This window comes from Azolla caroliniana, unplaced genomic scaffold (assembly GCF_043228905.1).
Source record: "Azolla caroliniana isolate FFs.n. ecotype wild unplaced genomic scaffold, voAzoCaro1.0.p SCAF_1, whole genome shotgun sequence".
Classification (NCBI taxonomy): domain Eukaryota; kingdom Viridiplantae; phylum Streptophyta; class Polypodiopsida; order Salviniales; family Salviniaceae; genus Azolla; species Azolla caroliniana.
Window position 1 is genome coordinate 33,573,919 of NW_028230436.1, and position 20,624 is coordinate 33,594,542.

The following is a 20,624-nucleotide window of genomic DNA, read 5'->3' on the forward strand; positions in this document are numbered from 1 at the left end:
CAATTATAACAGCTAACTTTGTTGGAATCGACATGAAATGTTGGGACAACTCTATGAGGGAATGCATATTTAGTTTTTATTTTCATTATGGCTAATGCATTATGTTTGTCTGTATTATTGTAGCCTATTACAGCTATGAATTATGATTATTTTAATTACAGCTAAGAAACAATTAATCAATCATAAACGTACTCAAACATCATTCTTGATTTCCGTAAGATTCTTTAAAGCCCCCCCCCCACCAATAATTGTTTGCCTGAACTTGTATACGTCAAGTTGTAATCTTGTGTTCTAATAATCTTTCATAATCTACAGTGCTCTCTTAGTCATCTTTTCCATCTTGTGTATTTTTAATCTAAAAATGAAAATATATCTCCACACCACTTTTAGGAAACATCTTTATAAAGATTAAAAGTGGAAAATTATTTACACCTCATCAATTCTTACTCTTAGTGAATGATGATATACATATATACATACCAATGTTTTGTAACAAGAAAAGTACTTACTAATCTATTATGAAAATCTCAGTATTACTAACCTGTGTTTAATACCCCTTTCCATGGCAATGATCTCAAGTGTTTTCCACACCAACCCCTCAAGTATCCACCCTCCTCTAACATGGGCTATACTCCCAAAGACATTATTGATATTGATGAAATTTACATAAATGGACTTATGAAGATTATGGAAATGTCATACTTAAACTAAAACTATGCCACCACACCATGGGGTAGAGCAACTTCAAATTTGTTTAAACTTGGTCAAATGTGTAGACACATAATAGCACACTCAAACTAGTTTTCCAATTACTAAACATGCAAATATGCATAGGCTTTGTCATGTTTCATTAGAAAAACATATTTCTTCTGATCAATCCACAAATGAAAATTCTCTGGCAAGGTAATGCTTATCAGTACTAATTCCAGGGAAGAAAAATATCATGACTACAATGCTTCCTTTACATATATACTTTGGTTAAATGACTATTTACTATTTTCTTAAGATAAAACGCTAAAAATGTTAAAAAGGAATTCAATATATTAAGCACCTCATACTATATATACTACATACATATATGTACATGGATAATATTGTCACAGTTACAAAGTTTGCAGTGAGGGGAGGGGGCCTCAATGCAAGAACCAAACAGTTGTTCTTCAGTACCTACACGGTGAAATATTCACAATGTTACTGTAATTCCAATCAAGTTTCGGGTCTCCGAGGCATTACCCTGTAGAACTCACAAAAAACTCCGGCATCCCATCTATTCAAATTCCTCTCGGTCAACCATTTCTTAAAAACCTAGAAAAGAATGGATATTTTCAACAAGCATGTAGCAAGGGATGGTAGTTATTTGGATAGGTCAAACTGCATAAAGCAGGGAATTGCATTTAGGGTTAGTTATCTGGATCTTTTAAAATGCATATAGCATGGGATGTCAGATAAACAGAATGTCAGAGAAAGCCTTCATTCTTGTATGTATATTTAAGGCTGAAGAAAGCTATTCTTGTTGGAACTACTTTCAATAGCTTGCCATTTTAATCCATTCTTCCGTTCAGAAAATGAATCGACCAAATAGAAATATGAACTTCGGTTTGCATTGGTACTCTGATTGAAGTTACTTTTGATAGTGTCTAGAAAGAACCCACACACTAATATTAGCTGGTCATTTCAAACCATTTTTGGTTCAGAAATGAATCGGTCATGTTGTAAAAAAGCTATGAACTCGGAACTTTAGCCAAGCATGCATTCTTGCTGATGTATTGACAACTTTTCATGTGATTTCTGCTACTCAACTGCTGGCCAAAAACAAGACGAGAAGCAGAATTTTTCGCATGCATTGAGAATATGCAAAACATACTGACTTGCTGATTCAAAGAATGTGTGCCTTAGTTTCGGAGCTGTGGTAACAGTATCAGAGGACAGAGAATCTTCTTTCTTGCTACATTTGTTATCATCAATCTCTGGCTTACTAACCTTATTCATTCCTATGCTTGCATGTTTTAACTCAGAGTTATCATCTTCACTAGTTGTGCTAGACTTGATACATGAGCCTTCATCCATTACTTGCGCATTGTCAACTACCTCTGTCACAAGGGCTTTATTCACAAATGTAGAAGACAGTCCACTTTTATCCATCATCTCTCCTTTATCTAACTCGAAAAGCTGTGTCTCTTGAACTCCATATTCATTCAAGCAACCATCTAACTGAATCTCATTAGTTCTACTGCAACTGATGGTCCTGTGAGATGGATTCATGTTTTGTGTTTCCATTGCTTTCGTGTTCCGAACATAGAAAAGTATATATGCTTTTTGCTCAAGCACGGTCCTTTCACTAACTTCAGAAACCTGGAACATGTTCAACCATCAATTGTTATGACAAATGCCGAATGTTGAATGCGGTAAATACCCAACAAGTTAAATATTTAGAACACACTCGGAACATACCCTACTATCATCCATGAGATGCCACATATTTTTTAGTGTTCGCACAAAACAATAGTAGTGTCCCGAAGAGGTTGACCGACCAGAATGTACTAAGACTGCAAACAATGAGTATTTCAAGTCTTTGTCCTGTTGGGATGTCCAAAACATGTATCACCAGCAATTATTACATAGGGAAAGTAATATATAGCATGAGAATCGGTGCAAAAATTATTGAATACAAACAAATAACATGTACCATGCGATTCAATGCAGATTTGGGATAAAGACCCGTACGCATAATGAAGACATAAAATGAGAATCTAAAGCTCCAAGACCAAGTGTATACATGCAATAACTACATACAAACAAATAACATGTACCATGCAATTCAATGCAGATTTGGGATAAAGACCCGTACGCATAATGAAGACATAAAATGAGAATCTAAAGCTCCAAGACCAAGTGTATACATGCAATAACTACACATGGCAAATAAGGCACAAAAATGAAATCTAGGGAAAATTTGTAGATTGATTACAAGCAATCACTAGAGAAGGCTAATAAGACGAACATACAATGAGATTGAGAGCAAGATTGTAGATTGTGTACCAGCAATAATTAAGAAGGCAACTAAAAAACGAGAATAGGATATAGTGCAAATTATAAATTTCTTATAAGAAATCAGTACAGAAGGAAAAGAAGATATATAATGAGATTAAGTGCAAGATTCTAGATTGTATACAAGCACTTACTAGATAAAGTAAATAAGAATTAAAATGAAATGTAGGGCAAAGACTGTAGATCAAGATCAGGTGTAACAAGCTAAAATTGTATAAGGAAAATAGAGCACAATAATGAGATTAAGTGCAAGTTCGAAGATCAGAACAAGAGTATGAAGTAATTATCAGATGCATCAAAGAAGACACAAAAGGATATGTCGTACATGATATCAATTAAGCCCATTGTTTACAGAACACAAGTAATCATTTCATAAGAAATTAGATCAACATTATGGATCGAGTCCATACCTCTCCCCCACTTACAAACGGCTTCAAGTCAAGAGTTCTATCAAATTGGATCTTCTTGTCTATTTTCCCCGAGCTACTGAAACGCTTAAAATGTACTGTGAGAACCTGAGGTGCGGTATCGATTGTAAACTGTTTCAATGCACGTACTTTTTTGTTACATTTGCTACATTGGTATCTATTGTCTCCATCCAGGACCTCTACAGCAGTAAAGTGATTAAATGCCTTGTGCAAAGAATCTGCTCTTACAACTTCAAGGCTGAGATCTAGGAAAGGATCATAAGTGTTGGAACAATGTGAGCACTGAGCGCACTTCACCTAGCCATCAACCAAAATATAAGCTTTTTTTGGCAAAAAGGATAAAAAAAAGAAGCAAAATAGATCTCCCAAAAAGCATTTATACTTGGCTTCTTAGTTGTCCTCCGAATACACTTTGGATGAAAGTTTCCCCTATAGGTAGTTCAATAGGAGAGCAATTTCTTAGTGCCTCTATCAGATACCTCATGTATTCATGAGCGTCTTCTTGACGCCACATTCGGAAAGAACGTGAAATGCCTGGTATATTTCAATCATCAAGGAGGGACAAGATATTAAATACCTTCTGCACGTTTCAATGCTCTTCATATAAGAGAAAACACAATAATAGGATACAGGTCAAGTTCTTCACAAGAGAAGTTGGGGAGATAATCCTTTCAGGTGATCTGAGAACCTCCTTTACGTGATGTTCCAAAGCACACATGGCACAAAATCCTGCAACTTTGCCTGCAAAAATAAAACAACGAAGGATAAACTTATCACTCTTTCCAAAAGAGAGAAAGTTAATCGACATTCTTTTTTCTTTTCATTTTGAGATAAAATGTCATAGGAGCATGACTTTAAAAATGTTAGGAGCATGTGCTTGATACGTAAGAGGTCCTAGGATCATGGCATTATATGTTTGGCACATTCTTACAGGGAATAATCAGTTCAGATTTCCAAAACAATATTTATCTTGAGCAAAAATATATGCAAAGTTCCTCATTGGATTGATATCAAGCTTCTGCGATCTCATCAAAGATTAAAGTTTGTAATTTCTTCATATACAAACGCCCTTGAGATACCATTAGTTGACAGGATTCGCAATAAAGTACCAAACATATCAGATTCATCGAGATAACCTACTCTTGATGATCATTCAACACAAATCTACATCAAGAAATTTGGTAGTCTATACTCCAATATATATGATGCACTATTTTCTTGACCTCCCAGACTTTTTGTTTTCCCTTTTAGGTGTTCTCCACCAGCAACTTCAGAAAACTCAATCATCGTTTTAGTCAATGAGGGTTTTAAGTTTTCTAGTGAATAAACTTGTGACCATACAATTGCAAGAACCAGAAGAGGTATTCTTGTGAGGAAAATCAAAGCTTACATGTCCTCTTATGAAGTCCATCGAGTAAGTAATGAGTGAGTGGAGGAGTGTAGGTGAGGCACTGGAGAACAGAGTTGAGGAAGCATGTGTTCCCCATGTTTGATAAACCAGACCCCTGATAATAATCAACGACACAACAATGGAAAGAAAATCAGGTCCAGAAATAGTTAGCATTTCCATGTATGAAAGGGATTCAGAAAAAGGACCATGAATGCCTCAGGGCAACACGAGCATCAGAATGCATCACAGGAAGAACAACAACATGAAAATTCTGTGGGTCTTGTGTACGTGTATATGTATATGTATATGTAGTAAATGTAGGTGTAGATGTTTGCGTATGTGCTCTACATATTGGAGTACGTGCATATTCGCATGTAGATATAATATGTTATATGAATCATGTATATATAATATGTACCATATGTGTATCTATACTCACAATTCGAGGAAGAGGCAGAGACGACATGCTGATAATGATGTGATGATCTGCAAAACCATCATTTTTCGTTGTGTTTTTGTACATGTTGTATGAGATGCTAATCGATTCTGATCTGTGTGCTGTCGATGGGGTCGAAATAATGGAGGAATCGAAGAAGGTACATGAATTAGGGCTGGAATTGTTATGGCAAGAAGAATGTTGCTGGTGATGTTGGTATTGATGGGGATTGAAGTGGATGGTGTGAGGAATTATGGAGCCAGTGGCCATTCTTCTCCTTAACTCTTCTTTTTCTTCTTCTTCTTGATCTTTTCCTTGGTTTCCTGCCTGCTTCTCGATCCTGCTTCTTTTCCTTTCTGCCTTCTATTGTCTTCTTTGTCTTCCTTTCTTCTGCAGCTGCTTTCGATTCTCGTAGAGTTCGCAGAGACAGAGAGACAAGGGCATAGAGAGAGAGAGAGAGAGAGAGAGAGAGAGAGAGAGAGAGAGAAGAAGAAGATGGTGTTGCTTTCTGCTTTCTGCTCTTCTTCTTCTTCTTCTTCTCCTCCCTCTCTGTCTATCTGTCTGTCTGTCTATCTGCTTACTGATCGTCTGTCTGCTCCTGCAGAAGGACCAAACCATGACAGGCAGACAGGGGAAGAGGAGGGAGTCTAGAGAGAGAATCTAGAGAGAGAGAGGTCTTTTCTTTTTTTCCTTTCATCCTCTTCCATACAAAATTCAGAGATGAAAAGCCCCCCCTCTCACCTTCTTTTTCTTTTTCTTTTTTTCTTTTTTTCAATTTTTTTTCTTCCTTTCTTTTTTCTTTTATATGTATTTTTTCCTTTTTCTTTTTTCTTTTTTCCTGTTCCCCTTCCTTTTTCTCTAGGAATGGCTCTCTCTCTCTATCTCTCTCTCTCTAGATGAAAAGACCCCTTTCCTTTTCTTTTTAATTTTTTCTTTTTTCTTTTTCCTTTTTCCTTTTTAATTTGTTTACATATATTAATATAAGTATTTTTTCTTTTTCTTTTTATTTTTTTATTTTTACTTGTTTCCCTGCTCTCCCTTCCTCTGGGAATGGTCTTCTCTCTCTCTCTCTCTCTCTCTCTCTCTCTCTCTCTCTCTCTCTCATCTCATGAGTCATCACTCAAGCCATACATACATACATAGTTAGGGCTCATCCACTACCTCTCACACATGCATTGCCCATCCACCATCATGTCCGAGCGAAAACTAGACCAATGCCCGATCGCATAAGTTCACGACAATAAACAAAACACCTTCGGTTCGATATATCGCCCACCATGTCATCAGGGATCTGGGTCACCAACATCATTGCCTTCGAAGCATGGATATTTTTCAAACAGTTTCCGCATAAGAGTTTTTGTCCAGATTTCTATTGATACGAACAAGAACCATAAGCTCGCCCGCAAAGAGTGTTGAGGAAATTTTTCTTTAGGTAGGAAAATTTTTGTCTCGGCTTCATTGCTTTTATCAAGGGCTATCTATCCTCCGTATATCTTAGAGTCGCAATGTGAAAAGTGGAAGTCTTAACCAATAGAAAAAGCCAATCAAATTTCTCAATATGAGTGTATAGTCAAACAAGGACAACAAGAAAAACAGGTAGTTTGATCAAATGTCTCTTGTCATTCTTGCCACTCTTCAATTTGAAACAAATCCTTGAAAACAAGAAAGATTAGCCGATAAGCTTCACTAACTATCCATGTTCTTTGTTTCAAACAAAATGCAATTGGGAATTAATGCTAAATTCGCTTATTATATGTGGTTATGTTCCTAGAGAACTAAATTTAGGGTGAAAAACTCATCACGAATTATCAGATAAAGTCAACATTCATATTTCTTCTTAATGATACCATTGACTAACAACAACCCAACTTAATCAAATGATAAAGCATAGAAACGATAGAATCCACGTGGTTAGTATTTACTATCCCATCAATGCTTGCTCAATTTTTAGAGTATTCATACAAAATTGTTTTGGAACAAGTTCAATTTAGGTCTATGTTGTACTTAAATTTGTTGTTATAGACAATAAGTTTTAATGCCTATTGGAGTGACATGCAATTTGCTTTTGCAAATACCTTTAGGCTTCGAAACTCTTCTACACAATCAAAATATAAAGCTTATGCAACCAAACCAATCGTACTTTTGAGGCGGGGAATCTTTTCTTCGAAACATTTTTGGTGAACATGTGGTTTGAATTTTTGGTGAGCGCGAAAATATTGGTTCTGGAATTTCATTCAAGGAACATTTTATGGTCAGTGCATTTTCAATTTTGATGAGCGCGAAAATCTTGTACCCAATATACCTCATTATTATCTCGCGAACCTTTCTTCTACCCTTGATGATTGTCAACAAGATTGTGTGGTAGCGTATTATATCACTTTTCAATATAGCGTGCATTTTGTTGACGTGAGAAAACGGGTTGAATATAATAATAGTGCTAGCTTTTACCCATTGATCATTTGCATGTTTTTCCCTCGACATTGTCCACCACCTGTCACTCAACTTAGAAAAGAAAAGTGTTCAATTTAAGAAAAGAATATTTAAAATGGCATGCAATATATACTATTGAAACAAGCCACAATAGAAAAGGCTCAAGCTTTTCTCTATGAAGAGTATATGTTGTACAAACCGTAATTCATATATGTATTTGACGATCAAGAGTCGTTAAATAGTATAGAGTGTAAAATATGCTCCTATTTTGAAAAGAGAGTGACAAAACCATGCTCAAAGAAGGGTAAATAAAAAATCATAAATTGGAAAATCTCTAAGTGGGCCTCAAACAAACTATAGACCAATACATGATGATTGTTTAGTGGAGGACAAAAGGTTGGTTGATGAGAGAGGTGTTTAAATTCCTAAAATTAAGAGGACATATTGTGTGAATAAAAAATTCAGCTCTTCAAGATTTCCAACAATCTGTGTTAACACAATATGTCCTCAAATATTAACACTGATTAACATAAGTTGTAGAGTGATCTAACATTGTTGTGCCGACTATTGGGCATGAGTATGTATCAAGTCCGTATCTAATATGTAAGCAAAAAATCTAATTCCGCGTTGAGACTCTACGATATGGCGAGGTTCTCGACAATCTTACTAGTTCCCATTCGCTACCAAGGTGCGGCCATCATTCATTTGTGGTAGTATGGGATACCAATGGGCACGTGTGTATATCTCTCACCATCTCTAGAGGATGGTTAGGTAGATGCAGTCCATTTTCTAACCTTCTCCTATTTTAGTTTGTTTATATATTGCTTACATATTAGATTTGGACTCTAACAACATGAGTCGATTGGGTAAGATGTGTTCTTTCCTACATCAACACATATGCTCATTGTTGGGCATATGACCCCTTTTTCCATTCAATCTTTGGTAGTCAATACACGTATTTTATGTATGGTTGACATAAATAGAGTACAACATTGTTGGTAATAGACATGAATCTTGTCTTCACTTAGTGGAAAAACATAGCTCCCAAACCCGACATGTTCCAAGTATTTGAGTTATCAAGTACTCTCGTTTAACAATGCTTCTATAGTGAAACTTTGTGAGCGATGACCTCCCTTATATGTGTGCATGACTCAACTTATTTTCGATCAAGTATAATGGTGTATTGATTGACTATTACATCGCCGCCTCAATCACCAATAACAATGATGTCGCATTTCTATACAATTTTTGCTTCCTTGAATCGTGACATTTGAAAATAGGTATTTTGCTAAGAAACACGACGAGGGAGTTGCTACCCAACAGAAATAGATTGTGTGTTTTGTGTTTCAATGTGCGAGGAAGAGAGAGAGAAATAGTGACTTAACTGTCGATATATTTTATTATCATCCATGAAGGTCAAATACGGCCAATGGAACCAGCAATGATTTTGTCTTTGCCTAATGTGTTGAATGACTCTCAATGATGAAGAATTTTAGTAATAAAAGTTGCCATTGAAAGAGCACATTTTGATCATGAGAAGAATGTGTGTAGGAATTGACCAAATTGACAGTGTGTGGAAATCAAAGTTGAACGTGGTCAAATGCAAGCATTGCATTAAAATGTGATACTTTGAGTCCTCTACTTGCTTGTAGCAAAACATGGATTGTCAACGAGTCTCACATCAGAGAGAATGTGAGCTAAGCCACATCCAAGCAATGACACAAATCACATATAAAGGGATGAGCTCTAACGTAGTAACATGTATGGATAGGGTGGTTTCCATCTTTGAAAAAGAAGATGGTTTTGTGGTTTGGTGCAACATATTAATATTATGTGTGAAACGAGGGTCTCCACATCTTCTCTAAGCTCTGGTACATTTATGTTGCAAAAAAACCCATTCATACAGGGATCTATTGCCACATGTTGAAGCAAATGTGATGCATACAAATTTCCAAACCATTGATTCAAATGTTGCATCCATCTACTACGCAATAAGTTGCTTTTTTACATCTTTTGAATCGTCTTACTTGCTTCACATACAATCCCAAGAAGTTGATGCGAGTAAACATGTACTTCATAATCCTTTCATGGCCATGGCCCTAAGGGGGAAGTGATATGATCTCTAGGAATATTAGCATGTATGATGTTTTATAGCTTGATATGAAGAGACTTCGTACAAATTTGCTTCGGAACATTTTCAAACACTTTCCAAGTGATTTTAGATGCCAACACCCCACTTTGTTGAGGGTCATCAATGTCACCAACGTGTCCAAGAGAGAGAGAAAGAGTAAAATAACCTTTTTATAATCCATGAGGAGGCCAAATTTGACCTATGGATTACAACAATAAGAGGTTTATCATATCAAATGATAATCAACCACCGCACAAGAGATGAGCACTTGGTTTTCATAGAAGAGAGCGAGGAGAACATTAATGCAAATGGTATGTGTACGTACATATGTAAAGGAAAGTAGGTATACGCTTACGAGAGACTAATTTGTGAGCTATAATACATGTGCTCCACACTCGAGTATTCATGCTTACGACATAGCTTGTTATCTAAATACACCCTTTCAAGTTCGACTATGCAATATGGACCAATGAGTTTGGATTGCCTTTGTTCACACATGTGCTCCCCATCAAGCTTAGATAAAATAGACGGAGAAAAAGCACCATTGAAAAACGCATAAGTTTATCCACTCCAAGTGTTTTTGTAAATATATTTGTCATCCAACAATAAGGTTGGAGATGATGGAGATCATAAATTCTTGTTGCAATCAACTCATGGGTGTAACAATGATACCTCAATGCACGTCGTTCACTCATGAGACATTGGGGTTTGTATTGGTTTGATGCAACCGATATTGTTGTAGAGTCATATTGGGTCATCAATTGTGATGTTGAAACTCGTTGAGGATTTGCTTGAACCACGAGACTTCACAAAGTGGCAACTAGAGATGGGGCCGCTTCTCAAAGAGAAGGCACATCATGACGTTGATTGTTGATTAACGAAGGTATTGGCTGAATTGGGGTTTGTGAAGAGACCTTCAATCAGTATTAAGCCTTGCAGTTTGAAGTGTCACAACGATTGATGATGGGACTTGTAAATATCATATTTGCCTAATTGGGATTGCAAGAAATTCACAAAAAGGCAAGCTCCAGAAGGGTAGACGTGGGTCTAAAATTTCGGCAGCCACAATTGGACAACACGTCACATCATCATGGATCATGACTTCTCAACATGGTGTGTTGGGTTGTCTCAAGAAAAGGGTCTATAGAAGAATAATATGTTGAATCTCATGGGACGAAAGTCAAAATATGTACACACACACACACACACACACACGCATACATAGATACATAGATACATAGATACATAGATAACATAGATAACATAGATAACATAGATAACATAGATATACATACATAGATACATAGATATACATACATTACATACATATATTATATATGTATACATACATATATTATATATGTATACATACATATATTATATATGTATACATACATATATTATATATGTATACATACATATATTATATATGTATACATACATATAATACATACATAAATACATACATAAATACACTATCTATATGCATAAGTTGTAACAAATACATGCATTTTCTGATTACATGTACACAAAGTGAAGAAGAAGAAGAAGTGTGACGATGGCCATGGAATGAAAAAAAACTCAGCTTTGAAGAAGGATTAATTCGATGCCAAACTCCAGAGCGCCAGCGATGGTTTAGCAGACCCGAGCGAGAGCACCGAAATAACTCTCCCTTTGCCTCTCTGCGCAGAACCACGTTTAGATCTCTGCGCAAAACCCTAACTGGTAAGATCTATCTCTCATTCTGTTTTAGTCTTTTATTTTTAGCGTTACACGGCTTCATATGAACCGGTACCCCCCCCTCTTCCTTTCTCTCTCCGTGTCCTCTTCTCTGTTTCTTTACGTTCTCTCTCTCTCTCTCTCTCCGTCTACGTCTGTTATAATTGTGCCAACAATGTAATTATCCGTTTTGTAATTATGGATTGAGAGACAGAAGCATTACCCTATCAACGAACAATGTCCACCCTTGGGTCATCTCCTTCGAGGGTAGTGAACTCAAAGTCAAAAGTGCAGATCCATTAGAAAAGAGAGGGAGATAAACATTTGTACTAAACTTTTCAAACAGCTGCAAGGCCAGATTTATCAACCAGACCAAAGGAATGGCATGTGAGCGAGATTTGACACAAGTTCTGATAACAAGAAGAGATGAAAAAACCCTACCCAGTTCTCAATAAAAAGCCGACTTGGTCCATCCAGTCAACTTCGCTTGATATCTGAGTGCAATATTTTGTTATAATCTTGTTGATTCCAGCCCGTGTCAATGTAACAAATTGATTCATCCAAGTAACAGAAAGGTTGAAGTTGATCTATTCTAAACCCATGTAACTCAACATGAAGTCGTATGTGGAGACCAACATGAAGTACTCCTACCCAATGCATACTGATGTCGAGGAAGCTATCTAGTACTTTGAATGATATATATTGATCTTGACAGGGCCTCAGCTATAATCCGTGTACTGCCATCTCAGGGCTTATGATCTGGTGCTGCACCTTACCGTTTTAGCTTGAATCATCTTGTGATTGAATACATGTCGCATCTCCTTGACATATGCAAACTTTTTGTAATGAAACTGAGTGCAAAACACAAGCTTTACTACTACAAAATCATGTTTATATGTTTCAAAATACTAGTAAACAAACAGTTTGTTCACTCAAATCGATGTGAATGCCTTATCTCTCTGCCATATTTAGAGCCCCAATGGAACACCACATCAGGAAACACTTCGATATTTTGCATGGGGCCATTTCTTCAGAAATCCATTGCCTGATGTCGTGCACTAGTCCAGTTTTGTCAATGATGTCAGATAGGCTGCAAGTTTTACTCGAATAATGACTACATACACACTAATTTGTTATTTTCGGTGCATGAAGAATTGATATTAACGATTTTATCTTATAACAGGCAATGATATGTAATGGCATCCACTTGACCTACGACTTGTTAATTAGGATTCAGATTAGCACTTCACGTAATCCTATAGATGCTATGACTAAGGCCCTCCCAAAGGCACATCAACATTGTCTTCAGCGCGTGGGAACTACATAGCATAAAAGGAACCTCCTTGGCCATTTAAGTAGGAGTTCGTTTTTATACTAGAAACGCCTTTTTATTCTCCTTGTCCTTCAAACTGTAAGATGCACTGTGCACTTTTCTTCGCAAATCATGCTTCACAACTCTTCATGTTGCATATTAATGGATTTCTGATGCCCCAGGGCCCAAACTTTGTTTCTAATGCCTTCACATCCTCTGTGGGGTTTCCCCTTTTCTTCCAAGGGCATGGTTTTTCCTGTTTGCCTCTTCTTCAAATATTGCATTTGTCATTAACACTTGTCCACAGTTGCCCCTTTATACTAACTTAACTGTTTCTACCCAGAATACATTTACTTTTCTTATGTTCTGGGCATCGTCAGATTGATCTTCCACATCCCTAGCTACCTGTGCTGATGTTAGCATTTCCTCTACACCTTCTTTCAACCATGTGGATACTCTTCCCCATTGCCTCCTGGGCTTCCTGGCAAATTTTTATAGCATAGGGATAGGTCAGAGTTGAAACCTCTGAAGAGCAAGCTCAAATATGGTAAAGGGTGGAGCGTCACAGTAGAGCATGATCCTGAGACTATCAAACTTGTTTGGGGCAAAACATGTATAGTTGACTAGTCTCCTTGCTGGTGGCCCAATACCTTGTTTCCCATCGAAGGGAATGTGGGTGAACTTGGAAAAGAGAGAGAGATGAATTAGTAACAAAAAGACGGCGAACTATTATGATAAAATCCAGTATACAATAAAAAGAAAGAAAAGAAGAGAGGGATGTGTATGTACTATGTAAGATGTATTTGACTTTTAAAATAAATGCCTAGGGTTAACTCTGCTTTTGTTCAAGCTCTTTTGCAGAAAGACTAGTTGTTTTGCGAGGTCTTTTATCAATACATCATTAAATTCTATAGAAATCCCAACACACACACAGAAGCTCAAGATGGTCACTATCCCATATTTTACGGCACTTACAACTTATTTCAGTTACGGAATTCTTTTTGTCTTTGGACACATTCGAGACTTTTTCAGGAGATTGTTGCATACTGATCATACTACTCCACCGGTAATGATTAAGTTGAATCCATACAAAATTGTTTTGAAGTTCTGTAATGTCTGAACTTTATTGTACTTATATCATCAATTGAGTAATAGAGTTTCTTTTGAATTGTGGTCTCAGGGATATGCACCACTATGCAGAGACTTCGAAGATTTCTATGCACGTAGACTATATCATCGAATTCAGGTATTGCACTATTGATTATAGAGAAAAAGTCCGAAATGTCTGTGAGTTTTTGTTTATTTTCTTAAATGCTGTGAAATTTTTGGCAAGTAACCAAAACTTAGGGGCATTTGGTACAAGTTCTTTGATTTTATATAGATTTATAGTTTTTGTGCAAAACATTGCCTGAGCAATCCATTAGTTGCAATCCAGGATTGTTTCAATCGGCCAATTGCAAGTGCACCAAATGCGTGGATTGATGTGGTGGAACGTTATTCACCAGACAGCAACAAAACCTTATAGTATGTTGCAATCATCGAAAGAAAATGGATAAATTTTTTGGCTCAAACTTGTATTTATATGAATCTTTCATTTGTATTTTCTTTTTGTTATGATGAACAATTTTCTTTCTTTTTTTGCCTTCAGTTTCTTCTCTTCATTCAGGGTGTTCTTTAGATTGCTCTAATTAGAATATTTTATGAAAATTTTAATATCTAATATCCTCCCTAAGAATTTATTTCCTCTCATAAAGGTGAGATAAAGTAGGTGTACAATTCTAGTTGTAATCCTACTTTATCTCATCTTTATGCAACTTGGAAATTTGACCAGATCCTTTTGAAACTAGACATTGCAAGAGAGATGGAGGTCCCTCGAATTTTGTCTGGATTTAAATGGTATTCCTCATTGTGAGTTGGTGTTATTTGTGAAGGCCTCGTAAAAACTTAATAAAGTATGTGAACAGGCTGAGAGATGGGAGGAATTAGTATTGATAAATGCATTGCCGCAGTTTTGTTTTGGGATATAGCAGCTTCAGAAGATATAATTTATTCTAGGGCATATGGCAGTTTTAATAAATTTAGCATTTTCCACGTGCTGGAGGTTTCTATAGAGCATTTCCTGTCTATGGTGCAATCCATGTGTATTTCACAGTAAGTTGTTTGTCCTATGGGGCATACTGCAATCATAGAAAGGTTAGTTTTTTTTGAACTTGCAATATGTTTTTGTTTCACTCCGCATCTTCATTCAACATTTAAAATGGAATCAGAGTCCTAAATCTTTGAGATTTTAGGCTTTCTTCTGTGACCAGTAAAATATGATAATTGTTTGAATGTTAAAAAAGGCTTTTCAAAATGTTACATTAAATTGCAAGCATGAAAAATATATTATTTTAATGGGTCTATGTAGGCCTGTTATTGTGATAGGATAAGTAATTCGCAGAAGCATTGACTTATCAACTTGTTAGGCATTGTCACCCAAAGGTTTCCTCTTAAGCTTATGGAAGGAATACTATATATGGTAAGGTATTATGAATCCCTTAAAATAAGCAACAATCAGTTAGGTGCGTTGATGTGAATGTCCTCAGATTGTCAATTGATGGGATTTGGCAACTTATTTGGTAAAGGCAGTTGGAATCCATTTCGTAAAATTCTAAAAATATTCTTAGTCTTTCTTATCTTGACTTGTAGTCTTACTGAAAATAAAAGAACCTGCCTGAATCTTGGTTCATACAACTACTTGGGTTTCGCTGCATCTGATGAGTATTGCACCCCTCGTGTTATCGAATCATTACAGAAGTTTTCACAAAGCACATGCAGCAGCCGAGTGGATGGTGGTAAGTCTTGCAATTTTGGAATAAATATATTGGATTTATCGAATAAAAATTATGAAAACTTTGACATTCTTTTCCTTATAGGGAACACAGTATTGCATGAAGAACTTGAACATATGGTTGCGGCATTTGTTGGAAAGCCTGCTGCAATGGTCTATGGCATGGGATTTGCTACAAATTCTACATCTTTGCCGACATTAATAGGAAAGGTAGTATCTTGTACAATCGCAAATTTTTATTCTCTACTATCTATGTTTATTGAAGGAAAAAGTTTAAACTAAGGTTTGGGCCATTAGGTATCAAACAAATTTCAATATGGATAATCCTGGTGAGGAGAAAAGGTGGTGTTTTGACTTTGCATTTTCATAATGAAAATTTGGTGTATAGATTTGAAAGAAAATGACAGTTTATAATATTGATCAGCTTGCAATGTCTCTTATGTAGAACTGCAAACTGATGAAAAAACACATCTGATTGATTCATGAAAATAGCACTTTTATGTTAGGAAGATGGGTGCCGTCACTTTTGTCCATTTCATGCTTGGTGAAGTTAATAGTCTCTCAATTTGGTTTGTTGGCTCAAAATTGAAGTGATTTCTTTGTTGTTTGCATGCATGCAAATAACCCAATAAAAAGACAATAATTTAGAAAATAAAGTACTCTTTGGTTTGCAAGAACAAGGCTATTTGAACTGTTTGTGTATCTTTATTAAAGATTGCATTTTTTATAGCATGCAACCTATAACCTTACCGGCATGCATACTTTGCTAGCTACATTCTCTTGTTTGTATGACAGACAATTTTATGGAGCTCCATTTTCTCCTTTGTTGGTTGGGTTTTATTTATTTCCTTCTCTTTGCTTTTGATGGCCTTCACTTGATTGTTAATAGACTCAGGTTGCGAGACCTTACCGGCATGCATACTTTGCTAGCTACATTCTCTTGTTTGTATGTGCAGACAATTTTATGGAGCTCCATTTTCTCCTTTGTTGGTTGGGTTTTATTTATTTCCTTCTCTTTGCTTTTGATGGCCTTCACTTGATTGTTAATAGGCTCAGGTTGCGAGATCTTTGATGAGGATTCTCTTTATCATTGATAGCATGGATTTTGATGATAATGTTTTTTGATGAGGTTGATTTTGCACTTCTTAAAGTTTGTCTCCTTTTAGGAGTTATCTTTTGATACAGATATGCATAAATCTTGGCGAACACGTAATGAAGGTAGATGCACAATACATCTTTACATGATAACACGGGGAGCACAAATGAAGTGTATTGAGGAGAGAAAACTATGGGGAAACAAGATTGTTTTTAAGAAATTCTTATAATGTAGTATCTTCTAATGGCTAGATGGCCTAGACATTGCATTGCATGGCTATTTTTCTGTTAATGAAATCTTCAATACCTGCACTTTGTAACATAGCTATTTTGCATTAGAAACGGGCTTCTACCTATAGGCATGTTGCGTTTGGCACTAGGAATTGGCAACAGTTGTGTTCCAGCTTAACCGGTTTTGCCTTGTCCAAACCAAACCAGTTAAGCCTTAACCGGTTTGGGAGTTTTCAAACTTGAACCGAATGGCTCCCAAACACCGGTTAAGCCAAACTGATTAAGGCTTAAATGCTTTGGGAACCGGTTTGACTCAAAATGGTTGGGTTCGGCTTGAGCCATCCCTGACCGAGCTCAAACCAGTTAAGGAAGCTCAAGCCGGAACTGAACTGAATCACCAAACCGGTTAAAAATGGTTGAATAGCTCGGTTCAGGCTTGAGACGATCCTTTGCCGTCTCCTATTTGGCACATTCTTTTAATATTGTAATGTAGCTATTTTGCATTGGAAACAGGCTTCTATCTGCATGCATTTGAATTTGCATTGTTTCAATGCTCAAGCATGTGTTTTACCTATTAGAGATCTTGCTTCTTTTGTGATAATATTTTGCAATTGGCAGCATATATATGCAAGATATTAAAGAAGATTGAACCCCTCCAACACAATTGAAAATATTAGAAATCAATGGGGCTCACAGCATTCAGAATTTTCTGTATGAAAAGTAGAGTATCAAGTATAAGTTTATTAATGTGTTTGGTTTTATTCATTTTGTGTAGGGAGGACTAATAATAAGTGATGCTTTGAACCATTCATCAATAGTGGCAGGAGCACGTGGGTCAGGTGCCAAAATAGCAGTATTTCGCCATAACAGTAAGAGCCTACACTTATATTTCTTTCTGCATTGACATTCTGTGTTGCGGTGCATGTGGAACATGAATTATTTTTCTCTCGCTATGATGAAATCATTCATAAAAAACACAGATGAGATAAAATGTTGTTGGAAAAAAAGTAGTGTTACATTTAATATCATCTCAATAGAATGATACTTCATGAACATTGATGAGATAAGATGTTGGTGGAAGTAAGGTTCCTTGTGTTCCTTGTGTTCCTTGTGATAGAGAACCTCTGTTGCTTGTGCTTGCAGAGGTACATAAGGAATATTCATTCATTTTGTCTGGGGTGAGATAGATGTAGTTTATAGTTGACTAAGATAACATTCAAGGTTACCACAATACGTGAAGCCTCGAAAACCCCTAATATAAGAGTGCAAATAATTTCATCTTTTTGCTAGTCCCTGAACACTTGGAGGAGGTTCTACGAGAAGCAATTGCAGAAGGACAGCCCCGAACCCATAGGCCTTGGAAGAAAATTATTGTTGTGGTTGAAGGCATTTACAGTATGGAAGGAGAGCTTTGCAGACTTCCAGAAATAGTTGCAGTTTGTAAAAAGTACAAGGTATGGTTTCTTCAACATACTAACTTTTGAGAAGGTTTTCAAGGGTGAATAATATTAAGTGGGGAATTGAATGATGTACAGGCATATGTATATCTAGATGAAGCACATAGTATTGGAGCTATTGGTAAAACAGGTAGAGGTATCTGTGAACTCTTGGGTGTGGATACAGCTGACATCGATATCATGATGGGCACTTTCACAAAATCTTTTGGGTCATGTGGAGGCTACATAGCTGGGTCAAAGGTTAGTAACCATTTGAAATTGATAAATGCATTTGCAAACAATGAATTTTTTTCGGCTTCATGACTACATGGATTTGAAGGTTGCAATCTAGTGCAGGAACTTATTAAATACTTGAAACATGTAAGCCCTGGCCATCTATATGCAACTGCCATGTCTCCTCCAGCAGTGCAACAAGTCATTTCAGCTTTGAAGGTTATCCTTGGAGAAGATGGTTCAAACCGAGGTGAGTCTATCAAAATGTAAGAATTTGAAATATGGTTGAGTATGTGGATTTGAACTTAGAGAATGCTAATTTGTTGTTCTGGGGAATTTTCTAGGGGCAAAGAAGCTAGCCCAAATAAGGGAGAACAGCAACTTCTTCCGAGAGCAGCTTCGTAAAATGGGTTGTGAGGTCCTTGGGGACCCTGACTCACCAGTGATGCCAATCATGCTTTATAACCCCGCCAAAATTCCGGCCTTTTCTCGAGAATGCTTCAAACGCAATGTATGTTAACACTATTTTCTCATGTCTGCATATTTTTCCCCAACCCACCAATATTGAAGCATATTGGTGAGAGTTACGACATTGTAGATTTATGTGCCAGGATTGAAGCTTGCCGAGATTTCCTTATGCACGGTCTTGAAAGTTGAGGGGAAATGTAGAGGGTGTTGGGTTGTCTTCACTTTTTAGTTTGGCCCTAGGAAGAAATATGTAAGGTAAGGTCTGATTAAAACTATAACGCCTCTCTGCAGGTTGCGGTTGTTACAGTTGCATTTCCAGCCACTCCACTGTTGCTATCTAGGGCTCGCATTTGTATATCTGCAGCTCATACGAGAGAAGATCTATTGCGAGGACTAGAGGTGATTCATTTGGTTTTTGCTCATGTACATAAACGACAATTTCATTCGTGTTTACTCATAGATATGCTTTTCTTGCTCATTGGTTTGATCATAGGTTATTAGTGAAGTGAGTGACATGGTGAACCTGAAATATTTTCCTAGTGTCACTGATGAGGATGACTTGAAGAAGAAGCTGAATTGAATATATCAAATAGTGAGAAAAGGCCAAAGTGGATGCACTAGGTTTGTTTTTGGAAGGGAGCATCAAACGTCAGATGCCTTACATCACTGTATTCATTTTAGTACCCCGCACTAGTGAGTCCAATCCGCTTAACATGTTTACATGATGTGTATTTTGAAATATGTAATTTGTCCATGAAAATGCACAAAATGGGTGTGCACCTTCCAGCTTGAATCAATTATTGCTTTTTGTTTATATACTTACTAACTTTATCCAACTTCAAAGATTTGAAAAATTCTTGTGAAATTGAAATTCATTAAAAGTGATTGTGGTTTATCTTTGATAGTTGTCGGAGTTGTGCTTCTAAAGCTCTATTGGCTTCCATGAATGCATTTTGAGTCAAATAATAAATTAACTCTTCATGACTTCATTTGAGTTCAGCATGATGGTTTTAATAATATTTTCAACCTTTTAAAGTCCTCTTCAAATGCCACATTTCCATTATAAAGTACTCTTTAGATGCCTAAAACCCAAAACTGTGCTCGCTTTTGCTCATACATGAGTTGAAGGTCAACATTTCCAGACCAAATTATATGGTCTGACGAGTTTCAGTAAGCTTGCCATGTTCTTTGTCCAATTATAGGCCACGAGAAATAGAAGAAACCTTACATTATTTCGGCATCTCTCCTTTTGGAAATAATTTGTTAATGTCCAAAAGCACTTTTTGATTAATTTCTTTATACATAAATACACCATATATGCTCTTGCTTAAATCTTTCTAATAACTGTTAAAGTTTCATCTAAAAATTGATGAATATAAAGCCCCTATCTCTTCTTTCTATTGTTGTCAATCATTGATGAATCAAATCAGGGATCA

General features: G+C 36.4%; 2 protein-coding genes across 3 annotated transcripts; one reads left to right on the forward strand and one right to left on the reverse strand.

Moving 5' to 3' along the window:
* Positions 1–1,045: 1,045 nt before the first annotated feature.
* On the reverse strand, positions 1,046–5,792 carry LOC147869945 (ubiquitin carboxyl-terminal hydrolase 23-like). Its single transcript, XM_087335163.1, has 7 exons — positions 5,306–5,792; positions 4,867–4,981; positions 4,107–4,217; positions 3,859–4,010; positions 3,459–3,773; positions 2,452–2,577; positions 1,046–2,352 (listed from the first exon to the last, which is right to left on the reverse strand). Exons 1-7 carry the CDS (start codon positions 5,570–5,572, stop codon positions 1,792–1,794), a joined length of 1,647 nt encoding a protein of 548 aa, XP_087191289.1. The 5' UTR covers positions 5,573–5,792; the 3' UTR covers positions 1,046–1,791.
* A 5,666-nt stretch (positions 5,793–11,458) lies between these two features.
* Positions 11,459–20,090, forward strand: LOC147869946 (long chain base biosynthesis protein 2d-like). Of its 2 annotated transcripts, none has more exons than XM_087335181.1 (13): positions 11,459–11,588; positions 13,745–13,960; positions 14,075–14,140; positions 14,330–14,418; positions 15,583–15,728; positions 15,810–15,934; positions 17,826–17,919; positions 18,341–18,504; positions 18,586–18,747; positions 18,844–18,970; positions 19,065–19,231; positions 19,480–19,587; positions 19,682–20,090. In XM_087335181.1, the coding sequence occupies exons 2-13, from the start codon at positions 13,838–13,840 to the stop codon at positions 19,766–19,768; spliced, it is 1,458 nt and encodes a 485-aa protein (XP_087191307.1). In that variant the 5' UTR covers positions 11,459–11,588; positions 13,745–13,837; the 3' UTR covers positions 19,769–20,090. The 2 variants fall into 2 exon arrangements, with proteins under 2 accessions (XP_087191307.1, XP_087191299.1); XM_087335173.1 differs by having other exon boundaries at positions 11,460–11,588; positions 13,756–13,960.
* Positions 20,091–20,624: the final 534 nt, after the last annotated feature.